General features: G+C 35.8%; 1 protein-coding gene and 1 long non-coding RNA gene across 2 annotated transcripts; both read left to right on the forward strand.

The window, feature by feature from the left end:
• Nucleotides 1–116: 116 nt before the first annotated feature.
• LOC148085958 (uncharacterized) lies at nt 117–3,918 on the forward strand. The gene is made up of 3 exons (XR_015710521.1): nt 117–229; nt 1,680–1,779; nt 3,893–3,918. It is a non-coding gene; the product is annotated as an uncharacterized LOC148085958 (long non-coding RNA).
• A 199-nt stretch (nt 3,919–4,117) lies between these two features.
• Nucleotides 4,118–9,879, forward strand: ttll6 (tubulin tyrosine ligase-like family, member 6). The gene is made up of 13 exons (XM_087784115.1): nt 4,118–4,150; nt 4,247–4,365; nt 4,473–4,603; nt 4,669–4,825; nt 4,895–5,038; nt 5,167–5,252; nt 5,651–5,876; nt 5,997–6,175; nt 6,237–6,425; nt 6,579–6,720; nt 8,133–8,273; nt 8,370–8,502; nt 9,317–9,879. Exons 2-13 carry the CDS (start codon nt 4,285–4,287, stop codon nt 9,508–9,510), a joined length of 1,803 nt encoding a protein of 600 aa, XP_087640241.1. The 5' UTR covers nt 4,118–4,150; nt 4,247–4,284; the 3' UTR covers nt 9,511–9,879.
• The last annotated feature ends 4,278 nt before the right edge of the window (nt 9,880–14,157 follow it).

Genomic DNA, 14,157 nt, shown 5'->3' on the forward strand with positions numbered 1-14,157 from the left:
TATTTCTGTTTTCTTAAAACGTACAAACGCGCTTGGCCAACAGCCAATCAGAGACCAGCTAACTCCACTCTTGGCCTCTCATTGGCTGACAGATGAGCAGGCAGAGTTCACTCATGTTTACGTTCAGGGATCAAACTTCTCCAGCACTAACTTATTTTTTGTTACGAGGCCAGCGACTGTCCCAGTAGGATGAAGGACGAATGCTTAAAAAGCAAGTGACTGAGGCAAGGTGTGTTTTTTATGTGTCTATTTATGGCGTTTTGTTGAGGTTTCCAGCAGCAGATTGAAGTTAGCATGTCAGCTACCGCTACTCGTTACCATGGTAGCGCAGCAGCCGCCATGTTGTTTGTTTGTTCGGTTTAGAATATTTAACAACTCCAGAGTTCACGTAAGCAGCTACGTAAAATAAAGGCCAATTTTTACTCTTTTTTATTAACAAATAAATATATATTTAAATGATTATTATAATTTATGTTTTAAATGTTTAGAATCAGAAACGTTTATTGCCAGTGTTGAAAAAACAACTCATGGTTTGTATGTGGTTTCAGAACATAAAATAATGAAATAATACGAAAGAAATTAAAACAAATGAATAAAATACCCACAAAATAAAATAAGACAAGAGATGATGATTTATAAGAGTATAATTTTAAAAGCAAATACTTTCTCGTTGTTGATCTCATTGAAACATAGATGCATCGTTAATTGGGCTAAACTATTTATTTATATGCCGTTTTTGGTAAACTCTTGTCTTATTTTATTTTTTGGTATTTTATTAATCTGTTTTCATTTCTTTTGTATTATTTCATTATTTTATGTACTGACGCCACATACAAAACCACGTGTTGTTTTTTCAACACTGGCAATAAACTATTAAGAGTTTAAACTGTGCAGATAAAAAAAAAATGGTTGTCCTTAAACTCACACCAGTCTCCTGACAAATCTTTGTCTTCCTAAGTCTTCCAAACCCTTTGTACAACAATCCAAATCGTATGCAAAAGCATTTGAAAATGTCGTGTTGTGTTCAAGACACACGCGACCCATTTCTTTTCGACATTTATAAGATGATTACATAGCTTAACAATTTAGCTCGCAGTTTTCAACAGTTCAGTATTTTCACACTGAACCTCATGCTATGCGTCCAGTGCCAGCTCCAACCTCAGATTGTGACCCGAGCAGGTGATAAATCATCACTAACATGATGGATAAGTCTGTGTAACTCCGTTTCAGATGTCGCTGCGATGATTTATTAATGGTTGATCAGTTGCACTATGCGGGTGACACGCTGAAACTCTTATCAGCACCGAGGGACACTCTCACCTGATCCCTGTCAGTTGCCACGACAACTGTGTAACTGCAGATACATTGTCCAATGTCTTTAGAATCCTCTATTTTTTATTGCCTTTTTATAGTTTGTGCGGGTTTCCAGTTGCACGACCATCAAAGCTTTTCGGCAACAATTCAAGTCTTCTGCCGGGAAACTGCTCTCGTGTTTCAGTGAAGAAATATCAGGATTAATGGCCTCTCGTGTCACTCCCTGCTGAGACCTTCCCTCTCGTGTCAGAGGGGATCAGGTGTTTCTAAAGGTTTCTAATTGGTCATTAAATCCACCGCAGCTCTGGCTCCTTATATCCAAGTCGTTGGGTTTGAGGTGTGACAATCTGCCCTGTTTCTTCTAGCAGCGGGAGTTGAGGAGAAGATCTATGTAACAACATAACCGGCTCAAGAGCAAAGATTTTATCAGAACTTGGATCCCCGGATGTAGACCCCGGACTGCAGGTGGGTTCATTTACGTGGATTCTATTTTATGGACCTCAGTTAAGACTTTTCCTCTGCGGTATGAGTAGTTTTATAGAATTTCACATTTGAACGATTAACAAAATACCTGAGAAAATGTAATGCTAAGAATGGATAAATCGGTTGGAAAGGATATGTGGAACATTTATGCTCTTTGTAAAATAAAACCAGTTGTTAAAAGTTACTAAAATGTTATATTCTGTTGACTTTCATAAGTATATATATATTTTTAATTGCAATTTGTCCATCCAGAAAAGCTTGTTGTAATGAATTACAATAATGAATGATACACGTTTTGATGAGTTTGTTGATTGGAGTGACAGATAAGAATAACAATTCTGAATCAGCAGTTTTTTAACCGTCTCTACAACATAAAGCTTAATATATAGATAAGATACATAAATACAAGCATAAAGTTCCCACGTCGTTCTGAGCTTCAGTGGGATATCCCAGAGACAGTTTGTGGTGTCACTCATCTAAGGTGTTGACATACTTATTCTGGGGTTGCAACTTAATACTTCTGTCTGAGTCCTAGCATGTTATGAAGCTCACGTTCAAAGATGGATTATCCAAATTACTGTATCACGTTACACCGGAGCCTCCTACAGTGAACCAGGGGTGTCCTGACTCTCCGCTGTCACGAGTGTATCACCATCTCTTCCACCAGTGACCTTGACCTCACCTTCACCACACAAGACACCTAATGAGATGCTGCCACCGACATGATTCTCTTCTTCAAGCTTCACAGTTGTTTGATCAATACAGAATTAATCAAAACTGTTAAACCTCATCATTAAAATCACAGCTTGAAGAATCACGAAAACCATTCCTTTCATTGCCCGGATCATTTTATTTTTCTGGACATCTTAATGGGTTTTCTTAAATACAGAAGCATCGTTGGCTACATTTGATTGACAACTTTATCTTGTGTTCTAGACAGTTCACTTCTTTTTTCATTTTCTTTTCTCGATCAAATGGAAAATTTATCACGGAAGGTTAATAGCATAATGACTGGCTGTGGATTTCTGCAGCTGAGGTCTGGAATACCCTGAACTGAACCCTAGACACGATTTGATGCAAACCACATGGAGTGAACGGAAAGAGGAGTTGCATCTTCTGACTCTAAATGTCACAACGAACATCTTACGTTTTATTTATGACTCATGGACTGCTAGTTAAGGAAATCATTAAGTGGATATCAAGAATGATAAAACATTTTTAATGACCACAATTACAGTATTTAATGGTTGTAGATGTTAGATCCTTACTCCAGCAAGAGAAGAAACTAATTCATTTTATATATTGCATCTTTACTGGAGAAAGTTAGAGGTCCCTAAACTTTTTTCTGGGAGGGCCACATAACTTCTCTAATGAGGGGCCAATGTCAGTTTGTAACAGAAAAAGTGTGATAATTGCAGGGGTGCCTTATATGTTTTGTTTTCCAGAGAGCCACACATAACCAAATAACCCTTTCAAGATTTTTCACAGATAAAAATATATATAAAAGAATAAATGAATAATAAAACTATTTATGAATTAATAATGACCATTATTAACCTTTTGTGGGTTCTTCACAGAAAAGGGTCAAGAAATAGACTACAAGGTCTGATTAGAAAGATCTTTTAAACCAGAAAACAGAAAAATGTAGTTAGGTTTTTAATAAACAACAAAAAGATACACTCTTGATTTTTATTTTGGCTACTGTAAAAAATAATTTACCCCCTAGAAACCAGATGTCTCTGGGATTGTTCAGTTAGGATTTTTTTTTATTTAAGTGGAAAAAAGTGGTGTCAAAAATATTGTTTCTGGCTCCCCCTGGTGTCAAATCCGTATTTGTTTATTGGGTACTTCTCTGTATTTCATGTAAAACACTGTCTCTGACCCAATGCAGTGAAGCTGTTTGGTGGTCACTCACACAAGTTGTGTAGTGAAGAGATAATGGATAGAATAGAATTCTACAGTTTGTCATGAATGCTCCTTAAGCCATCATTACAAAATATTGCAAGCAATAAATGTCAAAATATTACATAGTGCAGCTTTAATAATAATGTGTCAGTATGTGTACATAAGTGTGCATTTTTACGGTTATTTAAAGAACCACGTGCATCCAGGATGGGTTTACACATGGACAGAGGTGAAGATGATGGACCAGACCAGCAGGGCGAGAGCAGAACTGAAGCCCGGCCTCCTCCTGCTGCCACTAAAAGGAAGAAAAAAGTCAAAAAAAGGTACCTAAGATGACATAACTGTTGCCTAGTCAGAATCTATCAGCAAAGCATTTGTCTGTCCGCCCGTCTGTTTTTCTTTTCCAGATGACTGTGGATCAACCTCACCAGCTGCAAATATGAAAGCGGTATGTTGTCGTCATCAGTCAGTCGTCTACTGGACTCCCCATAGAATACTCTCTTCTGAGTATTCCGTACTATGAATCCTTTATTTATCTTGTCAGTGCGGCGAGCTGCGCACAAATTTGGTCTTCATGAGGCAATGGAAGGTGAGGACTGGACCTTGTTTTGGACCGATTGCTCCGTGTCTTTGGACCGGGTCAGAGAGATGAAGCAGTATCAGGTATGTAGCAACATGTTGCTGATAATAACATTGAAAACCATGAATAAAAACATAAACACCAGGAAATATTACTGGTCAATCTTAATTGCTTCTTTCATCACCTGAAGAAAATCAATCACTTCCCTGGGATGAGTGAGATCTGCCGCAAGGATTTACTGGCCCGGAACATGAACCGCATGCTGAAGCTCTTCCCCAAAGACTACAACATCTTCCCGAAGACCTGGTGCCTTCCTGCCGAGTCAGTGAGCAGGTTTCCCCATGTGTGTTGAACTTGAACTGGACTTATTGTTGTTCCCTGTGCAGCCTGAGTGACTTCCAAGCTTACACGCGAGCCAAGAAAAACAAAACGTTCATCTGCAAGCCGGACATGGGCTGTCAGGGTAAAGGCATCTTCATCACCAAGTCCAGCAAAGACCTGCAGTGTGGAGATCACATGATCTGCCAGGTCTACGTCTCCAGGGTCAGTCAGAGTCTCGTCGGGACCGATGTCGCGCAACTCGTTTTAATCCGTCTTCGTGTCCCTCCTCAGCCTCTCATTATTGATGGATTCAAGTTTGACCTGAGGCTCTACGTGCTGGTGACCTCCTGTGACCCCTTCAGGATCTTCATGTTCAAGGAGGGACTTGTTCGCTTCTGTACCAGCAAGTACAACGAGCCCACGCACAGCAACGTGGTGAGAGAAACCGGTGAAGCAGTCTAAGAACAAAATGTTTGTTTACTAAACTGTTTGTAACGGGAAGTCTTGTTATCGTCTTTTCATAGTTAGATTCAATCTCTCTTAATTATTTATGTGTCTCACAGGAAGACGTGTGCATGCATCTCACTAACTACTCCATCAACAAACACAGCCAGAACTTCATACGTGATGAGGACACTGGAAGCAAACGGTATAAACACAAAAGCACCCCACACACACGTACATACTTAGGCCACTTTTGAGGACATTTTATACAACACCCAAAGACACCTACATCTGTGGAGTTGTGTAATGGTTTAGTAAGATTTACTGAAACTGTCTCCAGATGTTACACACACTCCAAAATCTACAAAAAAAAACCCACTTGTGATGGTCTGATGAAGCTTCATGAAGCAGTGTCATTATTTTTAGAGACCACTAGATGGCGGTCTCTACACTATTTAGCTTTGTTTTGAACAACTGTTCATCATTTTTAAACTGATGGCGCCACCTACTGACCTCTAAACAACATGACACTGCTTCATGAAGCTTCATCAGACCATCACTAGCAAACACACTCTGTGTCTTCATCTCTTCCTCGTCCTTCAGGAAACTGTCGAGTCTGAACAAGCAGCTGGAGGCGCTCCGCTGTAACACCGAGAAGATGTGGACTGATATCGAGGACGTGATCATAAAGACCCTCATCTCGGCTCACCCCGTCCTCAAACACAACTACCACACCTGCTTCCCGAACCACACGGCCTGCAGCGCCTGTTTCGAGATCCTGGGCTTCGACGTGCTGCTGGACCACCGACTCAGACCCTGGCTGCTGGAGGTGGACCTCATTTAGCACACTTAGATCCATCCAGATGTTTCCTTTTTTCCTCCGTTTCCATGATGAATCAGCTGTTTATTTTCCTTGTGGTGATGTTGTGTTTCCCTTGTGTGAGTCCAGGTCAATCACTCGCCCAGCTTCACCACCGACTCCCAGATGGACCACGAGGTGAAGGACGCCTTGCTCTACGACACTCTGGTTCTTATCAATTTGTCTGCCTGCAACAGGCGAAAGATCACCAGGCAGGAGAAGCTGCGGGTGAACGATCGTCTGCACACCAACCGCTCCAGAGAGGCCAGGTGACGACCTTGTCCCGACCTCTGTGCGGCACGTAATGATGAAGGTCGTGTGGCCCGGCAGGTCGGAGGAGCTGCGCCTGTGCCAAGCCGCCACGGTGGAGCAGATGGAGAAGTACGAGGCCAAACACCTGGGGGGCTTCAGGAGGATCTACCCCAGGGAGGGAGCAGAGAAATATGACAAGTACTTCAAACACAACAGCTCGGTCTTCCACGAGACGGCGGCGTCTAAAGCCAGAGAGGAATGTGCCAGGTATATGTGGATTAATACATATATTAAAAGAGATAAAATGTCTATTTTGACATGAATTGTTTCATGATAATATTTATTTTTAAATGACCAAGAATATCTCAATAATTATGTAAAAATTACATTTTTTTAATGTCATGTCGTTTGTATGTGAAGGATTCATCTGCAGGAGTTGCATCTGAAGCAAGAACAGAACGAGCTGAGGGGGGCTGCACGACGGGACCTGCAAGGGGAGACTGCGGGGGAGAAGGTGAAACCTCGCCTCAGAGCGCCAACCTCCAACTGTGACCTGCAGTCGGTGAGTCCACTAGAGGGAGACAGTGAGCCAGTTGGGCTCCTGATGAAGCGCCTCATAATGACCGCTTCAGTAATTCGAAGACTGTCTTTCCCACTGGAGCTACTTGAAGAGTAATATTAAGAGAGTGAGTCTCCTCTGTGACTATTATGGTTCTACTGGATGAGACACAAGGCAGGCCTGGAGTTATACTTACTTTCATACAATGATTTAATAAATACAACAAAGTTAAATGTTCTGACGGTGAATTCATAAATGGCAATTTTTCAAAAATACAAATTACTAAATACAAAATGGTGATGGTGAATTAAATCATTGGCATTTTAAGTAACAAAGAATAAACCAAAAATATTGTCAATACAATAAACAAGAGGAATTAAAAAAAAGGTAAAATATTGAGATGATAAATTTATAAATATATATATTTTTTTTAAACAAATAAATCATTTATATATGAAGGTAAAATATGTTATTGTTAAATGTATATAAAGACATTCTTTCATAAAAACAAATAAATAATTTATACATCAAGGTAAAATATGTTAATGTTAAAATTATAAATAGACATTCTTTCATAAAAACAAATAAATAATTTATACATCAAGGTAAAATATTTTGATGGTAAATTTGTTGATAAATGTTTTTAAATCAATGCAAATAATTGATAAATTAAAGATATAAAATGTTGGTGGTAAATAAATAAATATTCACTTTTAAATAAGTAAAAATAATTAATAATTACATCAAAGTAAACTTATTTGATGGTAAATCAATACATTGACATTTTAAAATAAATATAATGTATTAATAAAAACCAAAAAGTTAAATAGTTTGATGGTAAATCAATAAATGTACATTTCAAATAAATAAAGTGGATTAATTAATACAACAGAGTAGAATATGTTGATGGTATTTTCTAGATAGATCTTTTTTAAATACAAATTATCAATAAATAAAAAGGTATAATATGTTGGTGGTAAATAAATGCATTGGCATTTTTAATTAAATACAATGCATTAATAAATAAGTGAAATATTTGATGGTAATTCAATAAAATACATTTTTTAAGAAATAATAATAATTAATAAATATAAACAAGTTAAATATGTTGATGAAAAATGAATACATTGACATTTAAAATAAATTAAATTGTTGTATAAAAGTAAATATTTTGATAGTAACTTAATGAACAGACATTTTAAATTAAATGAAACTTTAAACCATATCATTTTAGATTAAATAATTCTAAATAATTGAAATGAATGCAATAATAATTTCAAGCAGACATTATCAAAACTCTAAAAGCTTCTTGCACAAAAGTGGTTGGTCATTTATTTTGCTGAGTCACCAAAGACAACATGTCTCTGCTGGTCTTGGCCCAGTTTTCTCTGAAGATGGATGTTGACGATCAACAGGAGGTGAACCAGGAAGACCGGGGAGAGCAGGAGAGAGTTCTGGCTTTGATTCAGAGGAAGAAACTGTTGCAGGATCTCGGGGTGGTGGAGCAGATCCGGAGGCTTCTTCAGGGTCAGGAGGTCCAGAGTCGACCACAGAAGGTCAGTACACTGATGCTGATCAGAGACGTCTTTGATCGAGAACGATGCTCATTCCTTCCCGGTGGTGGAGCTGAAGACAAACCTCTGTTGGTGCAGGTCCTCTCTCAGAGTACGCATCTGGGTCCAGCCACTCACACAATAGACCTGAAGAGCCTGAACGATCTGGAGCGACTCGACCAATCCAGACGGCCGAGACGGAACCTCAGCGCTCAGAGAAGTCAGTGGAGTGGTGAGGACACCTGCAGAAACCTGCTCTCACCCAGACTCATGCTTTCTAAAGCTATAGAATAGAAAATATGCATCAAATAAATTGCGAAGAGAATAGTAAGATACAAAAATAAAAAGCATTTCTTTAATTTTAATCAATCACATAAAAGTGAAGTTAAAAAAAGATAGAGCAAAGCAATGTTTAAAGAATACTTAGCAAATATATTTTTACACTGATACATAGTAATCTGATTTTATTTGAATCTTCATTAATTCACAATTAATATTAAAGTATTTAATGTTATATTCTAGTATTTAAAGGAAAACGTTTTTTAAAAACAACATTATTCATACTTGTTTTATTTAATACTTTTTTTTTATTGTACATGATTATGCATCATTCATATATATTTGAAATGCTTTACATGAAAAATATTTTCTTGTAATTATGTCTTTATAATGTTAAAATATGCAATTAAAGAGTGTATTATGAATTTATAAGATAAAGTCATTCATTCAAATATTTTTTAATACAAAATTAATAACAAATTACGACACAGTCTATTGTAATAATTCATAAATCAATTATCATACAAAAAGTTTTTGACAGAAGGTTTTATCGCAATATTCCAAGTTGAAATTATTTTATTTCTTAAGACATTAAAGTGCGACGGATGAGCTGTAAAAGTGTAATAAAAAGTCGAGAGACACACAAACACTTTATTTATTGTGATTTTCTATAGGTTTAAAGTCGTTCATGTATTATTTAAATGTAACAACCTTTTTCTCTTTCTTGTCAGTAGTTATTTACATGTGTTGTCATTCTTCCTGCTCAGTACACACCGGCAGCAGCAGTCACTCACGTCCACGTGTCTCCACCACTAAGCCGCCCCACAAACGCTGCCCCAAACTGACCCATGACCCCACAACCCTCAAAAGTCTGCTGGTCGTCTCCAGCCGAGCCCCGATCCTCTGCAGGCCAGGATTCTCTTCGGTCAAAACATCGGATCGGTTCCAGCAGCAGGAATGACAGAGAGCGTCGTCACCAGGATTATGGTCTGGAAGAGATGTGATCACAGAAAGCAAATGTTTATTTTTTATATTTTATTAATAGTTCTATGACTGTCAGATAACTTCATGAATGAGAGATATTATATATATACTATTATTATTGACACTATAGGCAGCTTTCTGACAAAAGTTCATATTGTTACATTACATTTCTTTCAACTTATTTAAATTGTTGTCATTTTAAATAATACAATGAGAAATAATTAGTAGTTCATCTATTGAGAAAGGCTGAGCATATTTTACATTAAACATTATTATTCTGTCCTTGCTTTGAAATGAATATCAAATGTGTTTATGTCATGTTTATCATTGTAATTTTTTTTACAGGACATATATTTTGATAATTAAATCCATATGTTTGAAGTCATTATGTTTTGTGCCAAAAATAAATGGAAGCATGAGACTTGTGTTCTGTTCTCACTTCAATATTTAATAAGTACTGTATTATTGATTCATTCTACATAAATGCAATGCTTTTTATTAATATTTCATACGGTTCTCCACTTTTTTTTTGGACCGGCTTGTCTTCTCTCTCTCTCTCTCTCTCTCTCTCTCTCTCTCTCCCTCTCTCTCTGTTGTTGGTCTAAAATTGGCTATTACGTTTTATAGCCGCGCCACATCCGGGTTCTTTGTTTTGCTTCTGCTTGTATATGATTTTTGACATCAACTTATGAATTAAACGGACATGAACATCTATCATCAACGATAGTCTGTTATAATTAAAAAATATTCACGATATGCTTAATTAGAAAAACAACTTTATAGCGTCAATAAAAAAAACTGTTAATAAAATTAAATATTTGAGAACGTGATAGTTTGAATTGAACTAATTTTAAACAATCGATTTAAATTCTGAAACGTGCGTGTCCACTTTGTAAGAGTCACTATTGATAACGGAAACTTAGGGGCTGAGGGTGAATTTGGGGTCAGTGCGGTTGTATTGGCGGAATTTATGGTTTTATTGCGGCCGTAAATGTCGGAAATGTCGCATTGAAACTGGAAATGTTTTGGCTTACGCAACGAAAATAATGTTCTAAACATTCTTGTCAATATTTATAAATTAATCAATTTGGTTTTTCAATTGCATGGTTGATATTCAATTCAATCTAAACCTAACCCTATTATTCATTTAAAAAACATTTTATAAACTTTATTTTATATTACTTGCTTCCATCGCTTTTTCTAATGAACTTTTATTATTATATTTGTGGTTTTTGCTTCTTTCTTTTTCTTGACAGACGCACGTTGAAGTTGATTTTTTCTGATCACGAAATAGTGTTGAACGTCATGATTATATGACCTTATTTTGAGCCTTAAACATTATTTTGGAGACGCAAAAAATGCGTTTTTTACAATGTTTGTTAAATGAACATCAATGTTCGCGTTTTAAATGGCGTTTCAATGATCGGTGTCACATAATAATTTGAAGGATAGTTAGAATTATCTTAAATCTTGATAAGAAAATGTCATTTATACATGATGTTGTGAAACCAGCTAAAGAAATTCAAAAGTAAACGGAATGTTTATTATGATTTTAAAGCCGGTAAAAAGACGTAAAAATGATATATTTTCATAATTAACCAAGTCTAAAATGCATCACAGGGGTTAGTTGTAGATTTGGTTGGTTTTTAGCATTTAGTAAAAGGTCCAGTGAAGCTTTGTGTTGATGAAAATTTACAACTTTTGCAGCTGAAGTTTACGACTGAAGCGACGGTGTGGTTGGTGGACGCGGGTCACGTGACCAGCAGGAACTTGCGCTTCTTAATGGCAGCTGCTGCAGCTTCACTTAATCTCTACAAACACTCGCTTTTTTTCGCTTCCTGACGCCAAAACACTGAGATTGAGTCTGATTTTGACTAAAAGCTTCCATCCGTTTTCACCCGAGATGGATTTACACTCGTGGAATTGACATTTCCGGTCGGGTTTGTGGCGGAATCGTGACATCACCTGAGCCCGGTGGACGCACGAGTGCAGGTCTGAAGGTAGGAGTCCATTTTGTGAGCAGCGTTCATCTTCAGCGGTGTTTTAAAGAGTGTGGCTCACAGCGTCGTCTCTGTAATGACATCAACAAATGGTTGCTAAGATGATATGGACAATAAAATGTTGTTTTTTTGCTTTGAGGCCTGAACCGGGAAAGACCCAGATTATCAGGTGTGGGTCCTTGTGTGTCACTGATGTGTGTTTAATTTGTGTATAAAACAAAATAATCTGTATGAGTGAGTATTGTATGTGTTGTCTGTTGGTGATGGCGCATGTGTGTAGTTTGGAATATGTTGTTATATGTTGAACTTTTTACATGTGTGTATGTACACGCATTTTTAAACCTGAGTAAATAGATTTGTATATATTTAATTTATTGTGTACTTTTCTTGTGTGTGTTTGTAGAATTGTCTGAATGTAAAATAATGGATTTTGGCTCGGGCTATCTTGACCTGATTCTTTTGGGTTTCAAAATGGCATTGGTGAAAAACTCAAGAATTACCTTTAATTAAATTCATTTTGGTTATAATGATGACACAATATTATCTCCTGTGGTTAAACTTTACATAAAATAGAACATTTATATTTAATACACATTTTCAAACCTAAATTACATGACGTTTAATTTTATCAAACGTCAAGTTAATTTATTAAAGTTAATAAATGATCATGTATGTATCAAAGACGTATTTTGAATGGACGATTTGAAAACACATTTGGACATTTTTAATGAAACATAATACATATATTGTATATCAGAATCTTTTATCGCCAGTGTTTTCAACACAATATAGGATTTTTGTGGTGTCAGTAGAATAAAGCGATGAAATAAGATATCACAAAAAAATAACCAATAGAAAAACAGAACCAGGCGTTAATCTGAATTTATTTTGAGTTTCTTTCTACTGTATAAATGACGGAGGTTTGCCTTCATAATATGCTGTGTTGGTGCTCTATTGATAAATAAGTGAGTAAAATCGGATTCAGAACAAATGAAAGACATTTACTAAGTTCGTATTTGTTTTTTACCTTTTATGTCATTTTAAAATCGCGTTTTACTTGTTTTTTTTGTTTTTTTTTCTTAATTCACAAGTTTTTCTTGAAATGGCTAAACATAGTTTCTGACGTCATCACATCTGGATACGATCATCTTCCCTCCAGGGGTGCAGATGTTGTTCTCTGCTTTTTCTCTTAATTTTATGTAAAAATTCTGCTTATGATATCATACATTTATTTCTGTAGTCTCTTCATTTAATTATATTTTTGGAGGATCTAGTGCGGCCTTTTAGGCCCCACGTTTTTTCCTGCTGTTATTTGACTACATTTGTTATCTGAATTATATACATATTTTACAATCAATTTTTCAAACAAACAAACACATAATTGAATAACTTAAGAATCCCCACCTCTCTATTGGAGAGATGGATAGAGAGAGTTAGGCATTGCACAAAAACGGTTTAAATGTTTTAAAGTAATCAACATCTATTTAATAACTTTTATATTGAGAAAATAGATATTGTTTATGCAAATACGACGAAATTCTGAAACATTATTATTTCGTAAAATAAATGACATAAACAACGCACATCTTCGTCATTTCACACAGACACTAAAGGTCATGTATATAAATAAATAACGTGTAATTCGTTAGTAATGTTATCTAAATTATTGACGTAATTTAGTCATCTAAAACATAATGATCTACATCTAAATAATTTATTTTTAATTATTGTTTATCACAATTAATCATTATGATCTAAAACCTAATCATCTGTATATAAATATTTTACTTCTAAATATTGTTTATCACAATTACTCATTATAATTGTAAAACTAAATAATATAATCAATATAACTTGTTTATAAATATATATTCAAAATACCAAATAAAAAGCAACGAATATATTTAATTATTCGATAAAAAATCAAACGTCATATCAATTGACTTATTTTTTATTCAACACGATGTTTTAATCAATACTATTTATTAACTGCGTTTATTAATGTACTCGCCTCAGCCCCAGATATATTTTTTAAATTATTTTCTTTTTAATTGTTTTCTTTCTTGTGCTTACTTGTCTGAGTTCAGTGTGATGGATTATCGATCCCAAATCGAACTAATTCTAATTCGTTGATTAATTAAATAAGAATGATATTAAAAACGTATTTTGTGAAGTGACGTTTCACCTAAATTGTGACTTTGTAACGCAGTCCCTTTTTGGAAGAAAAGGTGACAAGAAATAAGTATTTTTTTGGTGATGATCTTACATGTATCATAGTGTTTTAATATACTCTTGAGCTGTAATTAAGGTGGAATAAATGTGGATGTTGGTATGTGTGATGATGAATAGGTTTGCGTTATAATTGTTTTGTTTCTTAACTTCAAAACGTTGTAGTAATTGAGATATTCTATTCAGAACCTCAAGCTCGCTCTTGTCTAACCTGGTGTGTGTGTTTTTATTGTATCTTCCTCAATTATTCACGATTTAATTCACGACTTTACTGAGCGTTTGTGTTGTTTTGTGCACCGTATTCTGCTGTTGGCCTGCTTATGTTTTAATCCAGCTTCAGAGATTTAAAGGGAGGTATTGATCATTCGACTGATCGGCTTTGCTTCATTACTTGC

This window comes from Callionymus lyra, chromosome 2 (assembly GCF_982586985.1).
Source record: "Callionymus lyra chromosome 2, fCalLyr1.hap1.1, whole genome shotgun sequence".
Classification (NCBI taxonomy): Eukaryota; Metazoa; Chordata; class Actinopteri; order Syngnathiformes; family Callionymidae; genus Callionymus; species Callionymus lyra.

Bases quoted from the DNA above. Each gene is read 5' to 3' on its own strand.
- ttll6 (XM_087784115.1), top strand. From the start codon at position 4,285: ATGGAAGGTGAGGACTGGACCTTGTTTTGGACCGATTGCTCCGTGTCT. The intron at 4,366-4,472 runs GTATGTAGCAAC...CATCACCTGAAG, and splicing joins GAGAGATGAAGCAGTATCAG to AAAATCAATCACTTCCCTGG. The intron at 6,721-8,132 runs GTGAGTCCACTA...GACGATCAACAG, and splicing joins CCAACTGTGACCTGCAGTCG to GAGGTGAACCAGGAAGACCG.